The following is a 20718-nucleotide window of genomic DNA, read 5'->3' on the forward strand; positions in this document are numbered from 1 at the left end:
GTCACAGTGGATAAGCACATCCGGGTGTTTCCAAATCAGAAGCCTTGGATGAACAAGCAGGTCAAGGAACTGCTGAAGGAGAGGAACAGTGCCTTCAGGTCTGGAGACAAGGAGCTGTACAGCTGCGCTCGTGCTGCTCTGAAGAGAGGCATCAGAGAGACCAAGGCAGTCTACAAGCAGAGGATCAAGGAGGACTTAAGCAGCAACAACAGCCAGCAGATGTGGCAAGGGATCCAGCACATCACCAACTTCCAATCCAGCAACACCACCACAATCTCTGGGGACACCTTATTGGCAGAGGAGTTTAACCACTTCTTCGCCCGTTTTGAGGTTGAGACACCGGCGGGACCCACACTGCAGCTGACATTCCTCCATAGCCAGACCTTCACCATGGAGGAACAGGAAGTGAGGAGGGCCCTGAGGGCAGTGAACCCCCGAAAAGCTTTAACCAGTCCCTCTCCCAGTGCTCCATCCCATCCTGCTTAAAGTCCTTCACCATCATCCCTCTGCCAAAAAAGGACAATATTAGCAGCCTTAATGACTACCGACCAGTGTCATTCACCCTCATCATCATGAAGTGCTTTGAGAAACTGGTCTGGAGTCACATCATATCATGCCTGCTGCACACATTCGACCTCCATCAGTTTGCCTACATAGCCAACCGGTCTACGTAGGACGCCACCGCTCTGCACACCACACTGACACACCTGGAACAGCAAGGGAGCTACGCGAGGCTGTTCTTCATGGACTTCAGCTCGGCCTTCAACACCATCATCCCAAGCACACTGGTAGGCAAGCTGGAGGATCTGGGTCTCCCCCACAACATCTGCAACTTGATTATGGCCTTCCTGACAGACCGCTCCCAGAAGGTGAGAGTAGGACACCACCTGTCCTCAGCACTGAGCACCAGTTCTCCACAGGGCTGTGTACTAAGCCTCCTACTCTGCACCGTGTGACTGCACCCCCATCCACCCGAGCAACACTATCGTTAAGTTTGCAGATGATACCACGATGGTGGGGCTAATCTCAGGAGGAGATGAGACGGCCAATAGGGTGGAGGTGGAGAGGTGTCAAAATGGCGCACCACCAGCAACCTCACCCTGAACACCTCGAAGTCGAAGGAACTGATTGTCGACTTCAGGAGGTGTAAACCGGTCATTCAACCAATCACCATAAATGGGGATGGGATGGAGATGGTGTCAGACTTTAGGTTCCTAGGCATCCACATCATTGGGGAATTGAGCTGGACTGTTAACTCCACAGCAATCCTGAAGAAGGCACAACAGAGACTCTACTTTCTGAGGATCCTCAGGAACAACAACTTAAAATCTGAGCTCTTGTGCTTCAACCACTGCTCAGTGGAGTCTGTGCTGAGCTGCGGCATCTCGCTGTGGTTTGCCAGCTGCACCACAGCACACAGGAAGAAGCTCCAGAGGATCATAAACATTGCCCAGAGTCTGATTGGCTGCCCTCTCCCATTCCTGGACTACATATACAACACCCACTGCCTCAGGAGAGCCCACAACATCCTTCGGGACTCCTCACACCCCGGTCACCTCCTTTTCCAACTTTGCCCTCAGGGAGGCGTTTCAGGGCAAGACAAAAACAAACAGACCAAAAAACAGTTTCTACCCAAGAGCTGTTGTTGCCCTGAACGCCTTAAACCTCAACAAACCCCGAATCTGCTGTTTTAATCTTTTCTTGTAAAATATACCTCTTGTCTTGTAAATATCTTCTGGGGACTGTACAGTTTTTAAGATTAAAATGTCCTTCACTCTTCGATTTTATTTTGCAATTTTTTACAGACTTTGATTCAATGTCTTTTGCACTAATTATCTTTGCACTACCTTCTGCTGTTCACCCTTTTTTTTACGAGAGCTGTTTTTTTTTTTTTTTTAACTTCGTTGTGCTTCTAAAGAGTAACAATGACAATTAAAGGATTCTGATTCTGATAACACACCCACTTTTCCAGAGTTTTTACTCCTTTTATGCACAGAGGAGGACAAACAAACTGCAAAAGCAAATTAGATGAAACAACATTTGGGGTTCTAGAAACCAAAAGCTCAAGCTGCAGCAAATGTGCATGAAGCATATCTTTCTGACCCATTTGATGCTCCTCAGTTTTTCTCCACCCAACCACCAGTTATGCAACAACTTCAGAAGCAAATTGTTGAACTGTAGGCTTAAATCGCTGCTCTCTCGATTCCTAAACAACTAATGTCTGCAGCAAACAAACCTACCAAGAAAAAGGAAAAAGACAAACAAAAACACAAACCAGTTAACAAAAAGATAACAACCTCAGAAGCCACATCTGTTACAGTTAAACCAAAGCCAAAACCATGGTACTGCTTTCACTGTGGCAAGGATGGGCATATTGCCACAAGCTGTAATGATCCTTCAATCCGAAATTAGTGTAAATGAAAAAAACTCTGTTAAAAGAGAAACAACTTGCTTGGCAAAAAGACAATCCAACACCTGACAAACATTTAAACTAAACAGTGGTTCTATTGAGGGACAAATGGAAACAAGTGGAAACAAAACCAAGAGCCAAGTTAAAAGAGCACAGAGTGGCATAAACCAGAACCTTACTTAAAGGGCTAGTTAGTAGCAAGACCACTGCTAATGTTAAAGTTAATGGGCTTGTGTGCAACTCATTACTTGATACTGGGTCTCAGGTAACAACCATGTCCTTGTCCTTTTATAATCGTCACCTTTCAGATCAGACGATTCAACCAGTTGGTGACTTACTAGAGATTGAGGGGGCAAACGGCCAGTCAGTGTCTTACCTGGGGTATGTTTAATTTACACTCCAGTTCCCAAAATAGTTCATTGTTACTCAGCCTGAAATAGCAACACTTGCCCTTATAGTGCCAGATGTTCGTTCAAATAGTCTCACCCCACTGTTATTCGGAAACAAATACTCTTGATCCATTTTATGAACAGTTTTGTGATGACAATGCATTTCATAATGGTGCTTACTGTGGCTAACACCAAGTCTTGAGAACTTTACAAATCAGGCATAGGCAAAGTTTAGATGACCAGCTTGGCCTTATCAACCTAAGATATGATGGGCCAAGTGAAATCCCTGCTGGTGAAAAGTTAGTGCTAGAGGGGTATGCAAATATTGGCAATATAAACAATGAAAAATGTCTCCTACTTGAGAAACCTACCATGTCATCCTTACCTGGGAGAACATTTGTTGAATGTTGTCTCATTAATATCCCAAGAGACTCCCCTTACAGAATACCTGTAGTGGTACGGAATGAGACTGATCGACACGTTTACCTACCTGTTAGGTGTGTCGTTGGTGAACTTAGTGCTGTAAAAGAAATAGTTCAAACTAAAAACACTGCTAGTTGCAATAGCCACTGCCAGTCTACTAGCCAAACAATCAGCCGAGTTCTAACCTAAGCTTTGACCTTGGATGCTAGTATGACAGACAAGTTAAACATGTTTTCCAAGATATTCTCACATCATGATCTTCACTACGGACATGCAACATTCCATGGTGTATCCCTTTCATTAGGGATACACCAAAACTAATTTTTTGGCTGAAACCGAAATAAATTAATAAATAAAATATTTGGCAAATTATTAGCACCAATGCATATCTAGCTTTGAATGTGTATTGACTAGGGTTGGCCACTGAGAACGTCCTAACGTCCGGTTCCAGAACCGTTATGAAGATGTTTGCAATTTTTATTCTTTTTTTCGATGCACTAGTTTTTTTCCGCGGTGTTCTGTTTACGTGGGGTTTGTATAAGATGCGTTCAGAACTCTGTGTGTGTGTGTGTGTGTGTGTGTGTGTGTGTGTGTGTGTGTGTGTGTGTGTGTGTGTGTGTGTGTGTGTGTGTGTGTGTGTGTGTGTGTGTGTGTGTGTGTGTGTGTGTGTGTGTGTGTGTGTGTGTGTGTGTGTGTGTGTGTGTGGCTACGGTTTCAGTTTGGACTGCAGAGCGGAAGGGAGATATGAACCAATCAAGCTTGTTCCATTTACTTAGGTCCGTGTGTGTTCGATGTGTCCGTGTGAAAGTCTGCATGTTTATGCCTTAGTCCATCCACTCTTTTCATTATATCCATGTCTTTTAAGGCTTTTATTAAATAGTGTCGACTGTAGTCCGAGCCGTTGCCATCTTGGATTATGTCGTCACCAACGTGTCATCGCCTCAAGTCGTGCAAGCGCAGAATTACCCACATAACTGTGAAGAGGTCTTATATTAGTCTATTTTCTTTTTAAAGTGGTGTTTTTTGTGCCTTTAGACTCCAATTGCATTTATGTATATAATATCTTTTCTATAATATAAACAGGTTCACAATATAACTATTTTTATAGTTTCTGTTTCCACTGTATCAGAATAATAATCTTTCTCAACAAGAACTGTCACATGACTGCTCCAGAGTTTGTTTGAGTTTGTTTTATTTAGTTTCACATCCACCTGGGCTGAAGCTCTTTGTTTTTTAGACTGTTGCCAACTTGTTTTTAGTTTTATTTCAGCAAGTTTCACTTTTACAGTTACAGTTGGGGACCTATGTAATTGAATACCCTAGTTACAGTACAGCAACCAAATTAAACTGTATCAACTAAGTGATGTAAAAAAATTACCTGTTTAAAGGCTTTTTCAAATTAAAAAATTATCCTGTGAAATCTGTGACCTGTTGACCAGTACATCTCAAAGAATCGGAATCGAGAATCGTTCAGAACAGGAATCGGAATCAGAATCGTAAAACCAAACGATGCCCAAACCGAGTAGTAACCACTTTAATTAAAAGATTGCAATTTGTATAAATCTTTCTATTAATTACAGGACCGTGTGTGTGTTTGTGGAGTGAATTTCTCCCTGACGTGGTGTCTGTTCGACCTGAAACTTTTTTAACAGGTTCCACATACTTCGAGTGTGCATTCATTTTTTTGGACTTCTTTGGTGTTGCAAAATGTTTACTTTCATTTTATTTAGCCCGGACGGCACATTCATATATACCCAGAAATTAAACCTATTCAGCTTTTAACCTCAGTGTGAGTGGGTGCTAGCGCACCAGTCTGTTTATTTACAACCTCTAATAATCAGTAGAATACCCTCTTCCAGTCCACAAAAGAAGGTAACATTTTTGTACTGCGAAAAGTTATGTAAGTGTAATGCAAAGCGTCGCGTTGTGGTATTTTCGGGACCGTTTTTGCACGCATTGGGTGGGGACACACGCATTTCAACAACCTGTGACGGAGTATGTGCATGCACACGGCTGATGCACATGCTTGTGTGTGTGAGAGAACCCACGGAGGAGATAGTCCCATACGGCAACCAGGAGGACAGGTAGCGAGTTGCACGCACGCTATCTCAAATATGCCCTCACCTCACAAAGTATTTATAATAAAAATGAGTAAAATAAGAAATATACAAAAAGGCTCCAAAAACACACAAAATGACGCGAAAAAACACACTACAGAAAAATACACCAAACAAAAAAATAAATAAAAATGAGTAAAAAAACACATTTATCATGTGCATGTCCCATAGAATTAAACCTGGGAAATTGCACACACTATTTTACTTTGCACCCACAAATATACCCCTTTATAACAGTACAGAGTATGTACACCTCTTTGTACATCCAACCTTCAAACACATACTCATTTGGCCATAATTGACAACCACACTTAAGCTCCCACTATATAAATACATACTTCCGACGGGCGCTGTACTAGTTAATATTAATGCTTCAAAGAATAAATCAAATAAAAACATGAAAATATTTATTTAGCATTGACATTCCAACCTGACCTCACTCAACCATGAAATAATATTGTAGAGCCCTATAACTGACTGAGCTGCTGAAAGAGTCACATTAAACATGTTCTCTCATTAAAACACAAAGTGCATTGAAGTTATTGATGAAAATCAGCTTCTTTGTTTTAATTTTTATCCAAGCATGTTCTTCAGACATACACAGCTCTGTGTGCTCTGTGTTCTTTGTAGTGTTGTGGTGGTCAAGACCGGTCTTGGTCTCGAGACCAAATTTCAAAGGTCTTGGTCTTGTCTCGGACTCTGAAGCATTTTGACTCGGTCTTGTCTCGGACTCGGGCTGCCCGGACTCGGGATTTTCCGTCAAGACCGTTCGAGACCAGCACTAATTCCTGCTATTTTTAAACTTTTTTTATAATGTGATAATACGGAGAAGAACGGGATAAAACAATCCTTTATTCATTATTTAATCCACCCCGTATAATGACCACAACCTTCCTTGATGTGACGTGTGTGACACACTCATACGTGTGTGGCTACGGTGTCAGTTTGGATCGCGGAGCGCAAGGGAGATATGAACTAATCACCGGTAAAAATCCCAGTAAAACTCCAGAAAACAATCACCATGAATAAATATTATCTCCCTGGTAAAGACAGTAGCTCTAACAACTGGTAAAATGATAAACTGATGATATTACAGCCTGTGAAGGCTGGATAGGGGACGCACTTATTCTGCTTCTGGGTCCTAGTGCCAGCCGAGCGGTGAAGCCTCTTCCGTTTACCATGTGTACTGAGGTCTGTGTGTGTTTAATAAGTCCGTGTGTGTCCGTGTGAAAGTCTGCATGTTTATGCATCTGTCCATCCACTCTTTTAATTATATCCATGACTTTTAAGGCTTTATTACATAATGTCGGCTGTAGTCCGGGCCGCCGCCATCTTGGTTTGTCGTCACCAGCGCGTCATCGCCGCAGAGTTGCACTAGCACAGAATGAGTCAAATAACTGTAAAGAGGTCTTATATTAGTCTATTATCTTTTTAAAGTGGTGTTTTTTTGTGGCTTCAGACTCCAATTACATTTATGTATATAATATGTTCCCCACAATATAAACAGGTTCACAATATAATTATTTTTTTATAGTTTCTATTTCCACTGTATCCAGAATAATAATTCTCAACAAGAACTATTGATTGATTTGTCACATGACTGTTCCAGGGTTTGAGTTTGTTTTATTTAGTTTCACATCTACCTGTAGCTCTATGTTTTTTACACTGCTGACAACTTGTTTGTAGTTTTATTTTAGAAAGTTTCACTTTTACAGTTACAGTTGGAAACCTTTGTTAATAAGCCAAATCAGCATTATCAGTACGCATGCGCGATTCCCGGGTCAATATATCCGGGTCAGAGTTCACGACTACCCAGCATGTCAACAAAGCCCCTGTCTAGCGGAACAACCGGCTACTTATATGGACTTTTAGGCATTTACTTTGCTTAAGGTCGTTTTAAGGCAATATGCCAGGGTCCCATTGTTCAGTGCGTGGCTGTTCCAACGATACACGTGGGCTTAATACGTGGATGAAAGAGTTTTGCCCCGTTCACGAGTGCAATAAAGGAACCTCACGATGTATATGCGACCCGCCATACGTACTCATCCCATTTCCTACTGAAAGAAAAGATCCAGAACGTCGTGCCGAATGGATTTAATCAGTAAGTTTGACATATACTGTACTACATTAAAGCTAACTAGTAAACTAGTATATAAATATTATATTGTGGTGTACATGTTAGAGAGGTGTCTCTCACCCAGCAGGTTTCGGGGGTTTGTTGGCGTCCTTTTCTTTCTCGCCACAATATGCCCAATCCCCCCAGGATCAACTGTCAACATCGATCTCGAGCAGAGATTTATAATCAAGGTTGACAGCCTTTCGTTTCTGCTGTTTTGTCAAAACTATAGGCGCTTTTTGAAATGACAATGCCCAAGCGAGGGCCACCAGTTCTTTCTTCCTCTTCCCAGTAACAACGTGTCCACGTCTCTTACAATATTCTTTTAAAACATCCACTTTACAACGCTCAAAATATTCAATATCTTTGTCAGACTCGGCCATATTTACGTTTTATGATACGAGCTAGGCGGGAGCTGGGTAGTCCTGACCTTTGACCCGGACCAGCATGCTTTGCGCGCAGCGAGATGCCGAATCCGCTTATTGAATATCTTAGTTACATTACAGCAACCTAATTAAACTATATCAACTAAGTGAATTAATAAAAATGGACTGTAAAAAGGGTTTTTCAAACTAGAAAATAATCTTGTGAAATCTGACCTGTTGACCTGTACAACTCAAAGAATCAGAATCAAGAATCATTATTTCTTGGCAGAAATGCTTTTAAACACTTGCTGTGCATTCAGCTGACATAAAAATCTTGTTTTCAAATATGTAGAATAATTGTGAATTTATCAGTAGCAGTAGTAGTTTTAATATTTTAGTTAATTTTTTGCAGGCACCTTTTTTGTCCGTCAAATGTATTTAAAAGAAACTAAAATTAAAGAGAGAATGTTATTTAACTTTTGAACCTTGTCATAATTTTATTTATTAATATATTTTTAAATTTAAAAAAAAATGTTTATGGTCTTGACTCGATCTCGGCTCCCGAAAGTCTTGGTCTTGTCTTGGTCTCGGTGCATTCTGGTCTCAGGCAAGTCTTGGTCTCGGATAGTGTGGTCTTGATTATGAACAGCTGCTTGTGGACTGCTTTCTGCTGTAATGGTTATGGCTCAGGGCCTCTATAAAGAGCTGATTCTGGTTAAATAAGAAGGTTAATCACGTGTTTACATACAGCCAGAGACCAAGTGTGACAACACATCCACCTGTACAAGTACGTGTCACGGTACCAGCACCAACCATGTATTAGTTGGCTGTTTGTTGCTCTTTCCCTCCTCAGTTAGGTTGAGTTCATGTGTCTGAGAAACTTAGTCATTGGTTAATGTCACACTATATATAGATCCACACACTAACACAGTGGTCTATGATCAAAGAAAAGTCTTTATTTGGTGCCATTTTTACTTTGTATGACAAAACTTTTACAGCAATAAAATATGAAACAAAGTGTATATATTCTAAAAACCTCTAGGGATGGAATTTTTTTTAGGTATGACTACAAAATACTTTACATGGGAGTAAACACATTCCTCCTGCCTCCGTGTTTGAGATCTGGTGAATGAAGAAACGATCGGAGTTGCATAAGTCAGATCGTTTGCGCTTTGGTTGATACCCTGTCAACAAGAAGAAGATTTCAGATCAGAAAAGTGATTTCATCATTTAATGTGAGTTACTGAAGAACATGCTCAGCAGGTAAAACCTACCTCTGTGTCTGTAGCTGGAAGAGCTGGAAAGTTGTGGGAAAGAAAAAATGTTTATCACTAAAAGGCCAAACTTACAGAATCCAAAGTGAAAGTGGTTTAAGTAGCGTACCTGTGGATCTGCTGCTGTTGGCTTTAAGCATCTTGAACATTAAAATTATTAATAAAATGGAGGTGACTAGCAAAGCTCCACCCAGGCTATATTCCAAGACCGAATAGTTGGAACCATCTGCAGAGACAGACAGAGGAGGTTCAGTTCTGTGTCACATCAAAGTTTTGGGTCTAAAAACAGTAATCAGGGCTGTGTTAGCATGCTGTTTGTGCGTCTCATGAGATTATTTCTGAGAAAGTCAATATTTTGGGGAAAGCAAGAACATCAGATGAAATCATCACAAAACGTCAAAGTCATCTTTATTGTCAATTTTTCAACATGTGCTGGAGATAAGTAATTTATTTATTTATAAAGTGCTTTTTGCAGATAATATAACAAAGTGCTGTACAGAGCTGTGGAGAAATAAAGAGCAGCATCATAATAGCATAATAAAACATGAGTGCATATGCATCATAGGAACAGCATCATAAAAAGGATAATAGGGCGACCGTGGCTCAGGTGGTAGTGGGTCTTCTTCTGATTGAGAGGTTGGGGGTTTGATCCCAATACCTGGCTATGTGTCGAAGTGTCCTTGGGCAAGACACTGAACCCTAAATTGCTCCCAGTGGTCGACTAGCGCCTTGCATGGCAGTCCTGTCCCACTGGTGTGTGAATGTGAGAGTGAATGGGTGAATGAGCTGATATGTAAAGCGCTTTGAGACTGCTTCAGTGGGGTGATAAAGCGCTATATAAAATCAAGTCCATTTACCATTTAATAAAAACTTAAAATCCAGTTAACTAAAAGCTTTTCTGAAAAGCGAAGTCTTCAACAGTTTCTTAAGTGTCCACACAGTTGAGCTCCCGGAGAGACTGGTGCAGATTATTCCAGAGTCTGGGGGCAACCTGGAACGCCAGGTCTCCTCTGGTTTTAAATTTAGTTTTTGGGATCTTTAGGAGACCCTGACCTGAAGACTAAAGACTGTGCCCCGAAGTGAAGGGGCACAACAAGTCTGAGATGTATTGAGGGGCCTGACCATGTAACGCTCAGAAAGCAAGAACTAAGATTTTATAGTCTATTCGAAACTTGACTGGAAGCCAGTGCATCAAAATATTAGATGCCAACTGCTATCCACAACAATAAAATCCACAAATCCAACTATGATTTAAAATTTTCTGTGCATACACAATACCTTTAACAGTAGCTTCACTCGATACCAGAACTGATTGTTCCTCGAACATAAAATTAAATGTACATAAATAATTATGAACAAAGTTACACAATGAAGTTGTATTTATATTCTGGTGTTTTATTTATGTCCATGTGAGATACTTAAACTATAAATATGTTCTTTATGTAACCAATCATTAAACAGTTTGACATGTTGCAGCACTTCTTACCTTTGAGCTCCAGTCTGGTTCCATTTCCAAACAGAATGCGTCCACACACAGTAACTGCACAGTAGTAGGTTCCAGCATTAGACTGATTCAGGTTGTTCAATGACAGGTTGGAGACACAGGTGTGTTTTTTATTTGTTTTCCTCTCACACTGATCACTGTTGTCACATTGTGTGTAGATGAGACTTGGATGATGATACTCAGAGTTCTTGAACCAGTAAACACTGGGTTCTCCACCACAGCTCTCAGTGGATGCTGTGCACTTTAGAGTCACTGATTCTCCTGGATGGATTGTCTCAGAGTCTGATTGTTGGACCAAAGCGTTAAATAAAGAATTTGTGTCTTTTACAAAAACAGTGGTTCCCTCTGAAAACTCCAAGCTAAAACTATGAATAGATTGAGCACAGTAGTAAGTAGCTGAGTCAGAAAAGTTCACGTCTGAAATTGTTAAGATTAAACTGTGTTTTTCATTCTTCAGTGTAAAGCGTATTTCGTCCTTAAACTCATCGTGAAAAGTTCCATTTCTGTCAAATGCAAACTGGGTAGATATTAGCTTTGGTTCCTGCCTCAGAGGCTGTTTGTACCAGAAGAAAAATGATGTATCAACATCATTCTTCTGATATGAACACTGCAGAGTTACACTGTCACCAACATTAACTGAAATCAAACGTCTCTCCTGATGCAGAGATGAGGAAACTTGAGCTGAAACATGGAGAAAAACAAACACACCATCATTCACAGCTAAAGAAAAGTCTGAGTCTCTACAAAGTGAAGAGTATAAAGTTAAAGTGTCAGAAAGAAAACTCACCGATGCTGAGCAAACAGATCAGAGAGAGGACAAAGTGTGCACAAGTCATGGTGCTGGAATTCTGGGGTTGACAGGAACTGAAGCCGCTCTTAAGAACAAGGATTACACTTGATTGGTCGGACTGAAGTGACACTTCACGCCCAACTAAGGAAACATCATCACATGTTCACTGGTAGCTTTGATGTCAGCAGGTTCTGTACATGAGCAGATTCACTGCATCCACTGATAGAAGACTTTGATATTCAACATCTGGATGTAAGTCACTGTAAATACACATTAGTCACTAAGAAACACACACAGCTGATGATGATTGTGTTCATGATTGAAATGGTTCAGTTTTTTCAGTCACTAATGAAAAACAATTTTTGATCCACCTTTTAGCCAAACAAGTAAAACATTTAAAAAAAAACATATTTATTGAGGAAAACCTGATATCTCTCTCTATCTCCCATTGGGTTGTGTCTTTCTAAACTCTATGTAGTTTGAGCTCCTCATTTAGCAGAAAGTACTGAGACATAATGAAGGTATTAAACATTTTAATCCATTTGATTTTGTTATTTAGTAGATCTATTTTTAGATATTTGAGGGTCTCTGAGAAACAGTGCATGCATATGTACATCCTGTTAAAACCACAACAGCAGCTTTACCTACTGAAAGCAATGAGGTTTTTATTTTTTTTTACCATCTTAGATTATATTTGTCAAGTGAGCGAAGTGTGGGGTGTCGATGAAGACCTGAAGGTATAATGTCTACCTAAATAACCAAACCTCCAAATCACTTTTCCGAAAACAAATATACAGTAATTCTGTATGAAATAGCGTTGTTGATTGATCTTAGTCACACTCTTGACATTTTATTGACAGTAATTTGACTTGAGATATTGTTGTAAAATTTCTAAAGTGACTGCCTTCTATGGGTTGTAAGCCGGCTGATACAATCCAAATTTAGCGTTTCGCTACAAATGGGGGTTTGTGATTTTTCTGTGGTTTGATTTGTCATGAACCAGCACTCTATGCTCTGCATCTCCTATAAAAACTGATGAGAGCGACATGTACTTCCTGTTCTCTCAGCTGTCTATGTAGAGAAGCATTGATGGAACAGCTGCTTGTTGACTGCTTTCTGCTGCTGTGATGGTTATGGCTGTGTGTGTCTATTAAGAGCTGATTCTGGTCTACTTAGAGCAGTGGTCTCCAACCTTTTCAAGCCCAAGATCCCTACCCAATGAAGTGTAAAAAAAACCAAAACAAAATGGAATTTCCTTCCACTTTTAGGCTAACTTTATTTGAATTACATGAAATGCTTTGGTCCAACATTCAAAAATAATGAACCCAGAATGCTATCTGTAACTAGCATATTAAACTGGCCATATATTGCATTTATCCATGGTTGAATCACACATCAATTTTGCGATTACATGTGAATTAGCGGGATCTCCTGAGTCCTTGATGCCCTCTGCTTGCTGCAACAGATGCGCAGCAAAACTGTAGGTGGTCGGGATTGCTGGACTGCAGATTGTGCTGAAGTCACGCAGCAGAGCAGTTTCGGTGCAGGTACGCATCCAGTGGAAATTCAGAGTCACACCCCACAATTGTTTGGCGCTCGTGAGGAAAATACAATCTCGGTACATTGTTTGTCCTTTACATCAGTGAACTAATGAACAGGTCATCACTGTTGTCATGCTGTGTATGTGTGCTCTCTGACCGGAGCAACTGTGTGGATGAGGTGTCCCAGCAATCACACGTTTTCATACACGGGAGAAGCAATGTACAAAGAATGTTTCATTGATCTACCAGTTGATCGCTTATCGACGGGTTGGCGACCACTGACTTAAAGGGTTAATCAAGTTCTATTTAATAATATTTCGTGAGATGTCTCACTATGGGATGTCACCTCTACTATATTTCTCAGAATACCTATTTCACTTTGCCAATCCTGATTGGCCGATGAAGTGGTCAGTTTAACTGTGCCTCTCACAGTGAGGGTACCGACCTGACCTCTCTTTCCCTGAGGATAGACAGGTGGAAGGCGCTCACAGCCCCGCCCTGGGTATTACAGACTGCAGTTTGCGTCTGTGCCTCCCGGTTTTGCCGGCATAATACACTCCCTGGCCCAAGGAGATTCAGCCTTGTGTAACAGGAGGAGATCGCCTCACTGTTGCACAAAGGAGCGATCTCGGTGGTCCCTCCTGGTCGCTCCCGAAAATGATTTTATTCCAGGTACTTTCTGGTCCCCAAACGAGGGGGGACCGGGATCCGTCCTATCCTGGATTTAGGAGCCCTGAACAGGGGCCTCAGGAAATACTCTGTTAGAATGCTCACTCATTCCTCCCTTTTGCGTCTGGTACGTCAGAGTGACTGGTTCACATTTGTTGACTTCAAGGATGCGTATTTATACACATCACAGAAAGTACCTACGGTTTGCGTTCTAGGGGATATGCTACGAATACCGCTTACTCCAGTTCGGCCTCTTTCTGAGCCCGATGGTCTCACTGTACAGATGGGGCGATTGCCCCGCTAAGGACGTGGGGCATTGGCTTGGCCACATATCTGGATGATTGCTGCTCCTGGCCCAATTAGAGACAGAGGCCAGGGCTCAAACACTTATCGTGCTGCATCATCGGTCCGATCTCGGATTCATGGTGAACGCGGAGAAGCGGGTGTTATCCCCTTTCCAGGAAATAGTCTACCTAGGCCTGTCCCTGAGCTCTGTGCCTTTTACCGTGCACCTGTCAGTGGAGCGGGTGAGGTCATTCAGAGCGTGTCTTGCACTGTTCCATCAGAAGAGCTCTGTTATGTCTTTGGTTACTCGGGTTGATGGCCTCTTCCGTCCTCGGTATCCGTCTGGGTCGCCTACACATGAGGCTGGGGTGGGGTTCACGAGGGAAGATCCAGTGCTCTCATTTAAATTCCTTGGAACTGTCAGCGGTGTTTCTCACGCTGATCCACTTCCTCCCATCTCTCAAGGGACATCTTGTCCTGGTGAGGATGGACAACACCACGACCATGGCAAATATCACTGGCAGGGTGGGTTGCGCTCCTGTTGGTTGCTTTCTCTGGCACACAGACTGATCCTATGAAGTGTGGAACGTCTCCTCTCGCTGGGAGCGACGTAGATCCCAGGGATCATAATCGTGGGCGCGGGGAAGAAAACGTGCATTGTGCAATGTTTTTCTCCCTACGCAGCACGGTTGGCCACGGTACTTCTCTGCACGTTTCCCCCACAGGCTCTGATTCCTCCCACCCTGCACAGGGTGAGGAAATGTGGCCACTCTTTTATCCTGGTGCTTCCCCACTGGCCAGTTATGCAGTGGTTAATGGAAATTTACCAGCTTCTCTGTGCTCCCCCCTGGCAGCTCCCGTTGCACAGGGATCTGCTGTCGCAGGCCGGAGGCACGATTTTCCATCCATGCCCAGAGAGCCTGGTGCTGTGGGCTTGGCCCGAGTGGCGCAATCTGTTGGTTGTAGGGTTATCACAGGACGTGATCTCTACCATACAGAGCGCCCGGGCATCCTCCACTAGATCTCTTTATGGTTCTAAGTGGAAGGTGTTTGACGACTGGTGTCTCCAGGGAGGCCACAATCCTTTTCAGTGCCCGGTGGGTGTGTTTCTGTCATTCCTGCAGGGCTTGATTGACAAATGCAAGGCCTTTTCCACGGTGAAAGTATATTTGGTGGCGATCGCTGCCTGTTATGTGGGCTTTGCGTACAAACCAGTAAGTCAGCATCCGCTGATATGTAGGTTTATGAAGGATGTGCGCAGGCTCCTCCCCGTGTCCAGATCGGTGGTTCCACCATGGGATCTGGCGGTGGTTCTGGAGGGTCTTAAGGGACCCCCGTTTAATCCAATTGGTGGGAAGTTTGCCTTTGTTAAAGCGGTTTTGTTGCTGCCTCATGTTCGGCCAAGAGAGTTAGTGACATTCATGCGCTCTCGGGTCACCGGTCATGCACTCAGCTTTCTCCAGGTGATGCGAGAATCATTCTGAGACCCAACCTGGCCTTTGTGCCGAAGGTTGTGGGTTTATGTTTTCCCATTGATCTGCTGGCCTTTTTGGCCTCAGAGTGAGCAGCAGCCTTATTTGTTGTGTTTTGTTTGTGCGATCCGCACTTACATGGACAGGACAAGGGGTCTCAGGAAGAGCGATCAGCTGTTTGTCTCCTGGGCCAACCCCTGTAAGGGGAAGCCTGTCTCTAAGCAACGCCTGTAACACTGGGTGGTGGAGGCTATTGCTTTGGCTTACTTGTGTCAGGGTCTGCAACCGCCTACCGTCTGCATGCACACTCAACTTGGGGTCTTGCCACATCCTGGGCCTTGTTCAGGGGAGTGTCTGTCTAGGACATCTGTGCGTCGGCGAGCTGGTCCTTGCCCTTCACGTTTGTCCGCTTTTACATGCTGGACGTATTCGCCCCGTGCGTGGCAAGGTCTTACTGTCCTGATGTAAGCGGACTCCTGCCCCCTGGACTGGTGACGCTCGGTAAGCATGTCTGCACTACGGGAGTTTCCATATCCCATAGTGAGACATCTCACGAAATATTATGAAATAGAACCTCAGGTTACTTTCGTATCCCCGGTTCTATGAGTAATATGAGTGAGATGTCTCACCAGACTGCCGTTCTTTCTCAAACAAGGAGAAGAAGTTTGCTTACTAAGAATGATGCACACCTGTTCGTCCCCTCCTTTTATAGGAGGTGGGAGGTTTTCCCCATCGAACTGATGCGCTTCACCAGCCAATCAGGGTTGGCAAAGTGAAATAGGAATTCTGAGAAATGTTGCAGAAGCAACATCCTATAGTGAGACATCTCACTCATATTACTCATAGACCTATAGTTATGTATTTACGTACAGCCAGAGATCAAGTGTGACTACATATCCACTGATAAGTCGCGGTCTAGTGTGAACTGGCGTACGGGGACACCAGGGATTTCCCCGTTAGGCCAGGCCACTGGGTTGGGCCATGAGAAAAAGAAAAAGAAAGGGGCAATAAACATACCTGTCAAGTATCCCCTTTTGGCCAGGAAACTCACGTATTTTGCCTCTCCAAACTGAACGCTGTCACTAGCAAAAACTGCCACCTGAAGTGCCCTCATAGGGCTTTTCCACCAAGAGCACGGGCTTTTCGTTCGGAGATATAGTTGGAGCTCGTGTTACTTCAGAGCTCGTCCTGTTTAGCTGAAGAACCAGTTTGGTTTTCCACTTCAACAGCGGCAAGTTGGAGCCACGTCCTTGCGTCACCTCAATATGTCAGTACGCCACTGATTACGTAGCAGTTTACCCATGAACGCTTGCGCCATAATGAAGCCTATGTTTTGACTGTTGACATCGTATGAATACTATCCTATGTAAATATTCAGCTTAACAACTCTACCGTCTTCATCAGAGTCGCAGGAATCTGCAATATTTGTGAACACAGGTAATTATCAAAGACGTTTTATTGCTTAACAATGACTGTGTTAGTGTTAGCCTTTGCTAAGCTACTTAGCTTCAACTACACCTGCATAAGTACAGCAGATAAAGAATTAAGTTGATTTTGATATGTTTATCATTATAGATGCTCTTAATGCTGACTGTGCACGTCCGTGACTCTGCTGCGACTCAATACGACCAGAATCAGCGCAAGTTTGTGTCAAACTAACGTGTCCTGATGTCATTCCATCCATCTATATTTGGACTGAGGACCTACTGTGTGTGACTGAAGAGATGCTGTATTTAAATGTGTCATCATATTGTTCAACTTGTGTTATTAATGATCGACACCTTATTTAACCACATTTGTTTTATACCTATTGCTGCTGTTTGATTTGTTTCAATAAATTTTGTTTTGAGGAAATCTCCATTGCATTCTATTTAAATGTCCTACTCATTAGGTGAGTGTTGTATGAACTTTTCAATTCTATAAATGTGCTACAGCAGGTTATATTTCTATCTTACAAAAAGTGGATGTAAAGAGCAATTAAATTTTCTGAATAAAACTAAAATACATGTGTGTTTACAAGTAGGCAACAATGAACAAAGTCCTTGTAGAATTCAAAATAAGTAACTTTATTTACACAAAGTAAAAATTGATATATAAACCAACTCAATATATATTAACATTGACTTAAAAAATGATTGTGGGTTTTCTATTAGAAAGGGCCAAAGCCTGCCTCTATCTGCTCCAGAACCAACACCAGTCCAACCAGTGCTGTGGAGTTCATCATGAGCTGGAGGTTATGGACCATGGACGTAGTCCTGGTCCTGCAGGTTCTGGTCCATGAACCGTGTCGCTGACTGCTCCATGGAAGAAAATCTGCATTTACATCTTCCTCCTTTTTTCCTGCATAGAAGCATTAAAAATAATATTTGAATTTATTATTTATTTCAGCAGTCTCCACAATAAGAAAATACAAAAACAAACAATTGTGTAATCCTTAAGCTCCAAGTGTGTAGGTTGAAGCAAAGCTTATACAAACCTACCTTATCACAACAAAACTAAACAAGGCTCTCTAGATAATCACACACACACATATTTAGCTTGTATTACTATTTTAACAATATATAATTTACACAAGTGTTATATACAGTTTATACATTCACATCAAACATATTTACATATGTACATAGACATGAATGTATATATGACATGTTCTTGGTAAAATTGTTACTCTTCTTTCTTATATTTACTAACAATATGATTTAAAAAGCTTTTTAAACTGGTTTATGTTTTATTTCATCACTTACACTGTTTTATAATTTAACCCCTGATATTGTTATACTCAGCCTTTCGACTGTTGTTCTAGCATTGTTCATCTTGAAATGTAGTTCTCTTAAGTTATTTTCCCCTTCTCTCTAAAAATAAAAAAACTTTTCTGCAATGCTTTTGGAAGTAAACCTTTACTTTATAAATCATCGTTTGATGAGATCTGGAGTTTCAAATCTGGTGTTTTTAACAATAATCCATGTGTGTGTTCTCTGTATCCTGCGTTATTTATCAGTCTGATGGATCTTTTTTTTGCATTATGAATAATGGTTGGATGTTCGTCATGTATGTATTTCCTCAAACTTCTAGATAGTAACTCAGATATGGTAAAAAAAGTGTAGAATAAAGAGTGTGCAATTTCTTTTGATTAAGTGTGAGCCTTGTTTTGTCCAGGAATAGAAAAAAAGGTTTCTTAATAATAGTTTCATTTATTCATAAACAAATATAAATTCAAGTAAATGGTGTATAATGATATTTCAGGATGGACCAACAGATAATATTGATCATGTTGATGTTTGCATAGAATGAATACATCTAACTGGATTTGTTCTGAAATGAAGACGAGCTGAGCTACAGATGAACCTCCAAATCTAACTCTGAAATGATCAGAAACGTTGTTACCACATAGTTCAGTAATATATATTGTATTTTGTATAAAAATACTTGTTTTAGGAGTCGCTGCTTTTACTTCTCAGAACAACATGTAGAGAACAGTTAGATGGATCAATGAGTGCATTCTAACCCAGACCTTCCCCATAACATGCTCCACTACAGAACTCACTCACAACTGTTGTCCCTTACAGGAGAAAAAGCCAAAAGTGGCACATATTGTGCAGCTGTTTGGTAATAAATGAGCATTTTGCATCAGGAAATTTAACCCAGAATTCTCTTTCTGCTCAGACTTCATTTGAAATAAAATTATCAAGATTTACATCATATATCACCATTTTGAAAAAATATATTAAGATATGGGTTTTGGTCCATATCACCAGCCCTAGTAGGAATGTTCACAGCATTTCAATGTTAATAAAGGTTGACCTACCAGATTCTAATCACACTATTGTGTTTAGTAAGTGGTTGACAAGTGGGTATTTTAGATTTCCTGTACACCTATCTTAAAATATAAGGGATACTGGAGCTTGGTTGGGGTGGTGGTGGGTCAGCCACATTTTATTGTATCAATGACGTGTTTGCATTTAAATCAATACATGCTGTAAAATCACTTTACTGCTGTAATTATCTATTACTGTAGGGTTCAAGTTCATGATTGATATATGATTATGGTCCAAAGCAACATCAAATGCAGTTTTTTTAATCAAAGGACATGAAACTCATGTTGCTGGCGGCGTATGGAGTGGGCTGGTCTGTCGATGACTCCTGGGCCCCTTCCCACCCCCCGTCCACCTCTGGTCACGGTGCCAGCCTCAGTCGTGTATTAGTTGTGTATGTTTTTCTCTCTCTTCCTGCTCAGTTAGGCTGAGTCAATGTGTCTAAGCATCTTAAGGTGGTGGATGAGAGCTTCCCTGTCTGTCTTTGTGTTTGTCGTTGTCGATCTCCAATTCTGTGCATGTGCAGCTCCCATCGCCCATAATTGAAGTATTTTTCAAATTTTCTAGACACAACGGCTGCTGGTGAAGAAATGGTGTCTGCCACATATGAAGAGGCAACGGGGGCTCCGGCAACAGACGAAGACGAGGCCAGACAACGTAATTGAGATTCATCTGAAGAGTAACCACTGTTATTAAAAATAAGGTGAGATGCAGTAATATCCAGGAAAATCTCAAAGAATAGCCACTACTCTTTGATGTCAAAGGGAGAAAGTTGAGGCTTATCAACTATTTAATCAGGATTGACTGACATGATTCCTGAGGGAGGAATTTTGGAACATCCAACAGGAGGCATAATGGCTAACACAATATACACGGTATGAATTTTCTCTGGCCTGGGAATGCCTGGTAAACCTTTTAAAGTTCTTTTTCAGTGGGTTTACCTTGATTTAGATCTTGAGTTAATCTTTAGTCAGTCTGTTGATCTGTCTTTCTCTGCCTGCGAGTCAGGGTTCCTTTGTAGTTCTATACTCCCAATCTTGCCAGTGTTTCTGAGTAGGTGTTAAGTTTCTTCTCCTCCCCCCTCATGTCTCAACCTAGGTGTGTGTACCCAATCTACTGATTGCCTTCTCTGCACTGTGTAAGGTGTGCTTGTGCACAGAATGCTTGCTCAGTCATTGTCATGTAAACCCAACCTGGTTCTGTCATTGTTGGTATCTTGGTCAGTCTCTGGTTTAGTTTTTCTTTAGTTGTAAGTACTTTTCATAATGTGACGGACTGAAAAATAAACAAAGCGGGTTAATTTATTTGCCGTGGAGGTCTGGATCATGAGTTGGAGCTAAATGTGTACATACAAACATACATACATAGTATCACAATTACAGATTTACTATAAGTGTGAAGTCGTACTGTATATAAATCCATGATATCTGTGTTTAAAGAAAAATTTTTATTTGGCGAGATTTTTGCTAATAGTATGTTACTGTGACATTTTACAGCAATAAAATACGAACGGTTCTAAACAAAATAAGTATTTAAAAAAACTCCTGGGAT

General features: G+C 41.5%; 1 protein-coding gene across 1 annotated transcript; it reads right to left on the bottom strand.

Moving 5' to 3' along the window:
* Window positions 1-1291: 1291 nt before the first annotated feature.
* LOC114480844 (uncharacterized) lies at window positions 1292-11440 on the bottom strand. The gene is made up of 5 exons (XM_028475270.1): window positions 11386-11440; window positions 10581-11279; window positions 9204-9320; window positions 9095-9117; window positions 1292-1402 (listed from the first exon to the last, which is right to left on the bottom strand). Exons 1-5 carry the CDS (start codon window positions 11432-11434, stop codon window positions 1292-1294), a joined length of 999 nt encoding a protein of 332 aa, XP_028331071.1. The 5' UTR covers window positions 11435-11440.
* Between the last annotated feature and the right edge of the window lie 9278 nt (window positions 11441-20718).

Source organism: Gouania willdenowi, chromosome 18, assembly GCF_900634775.1.
Source record: "Gouania willdenowi chromosome 18, fGouWil2.1, whole genome shotgun sequence".
Lineage (NCBI taxonomy): Eukaryota > Metazoa > Chordata > Actinopteri > Blenniiformes > Gobiesocidae > Gouania > Gouania willdenowi.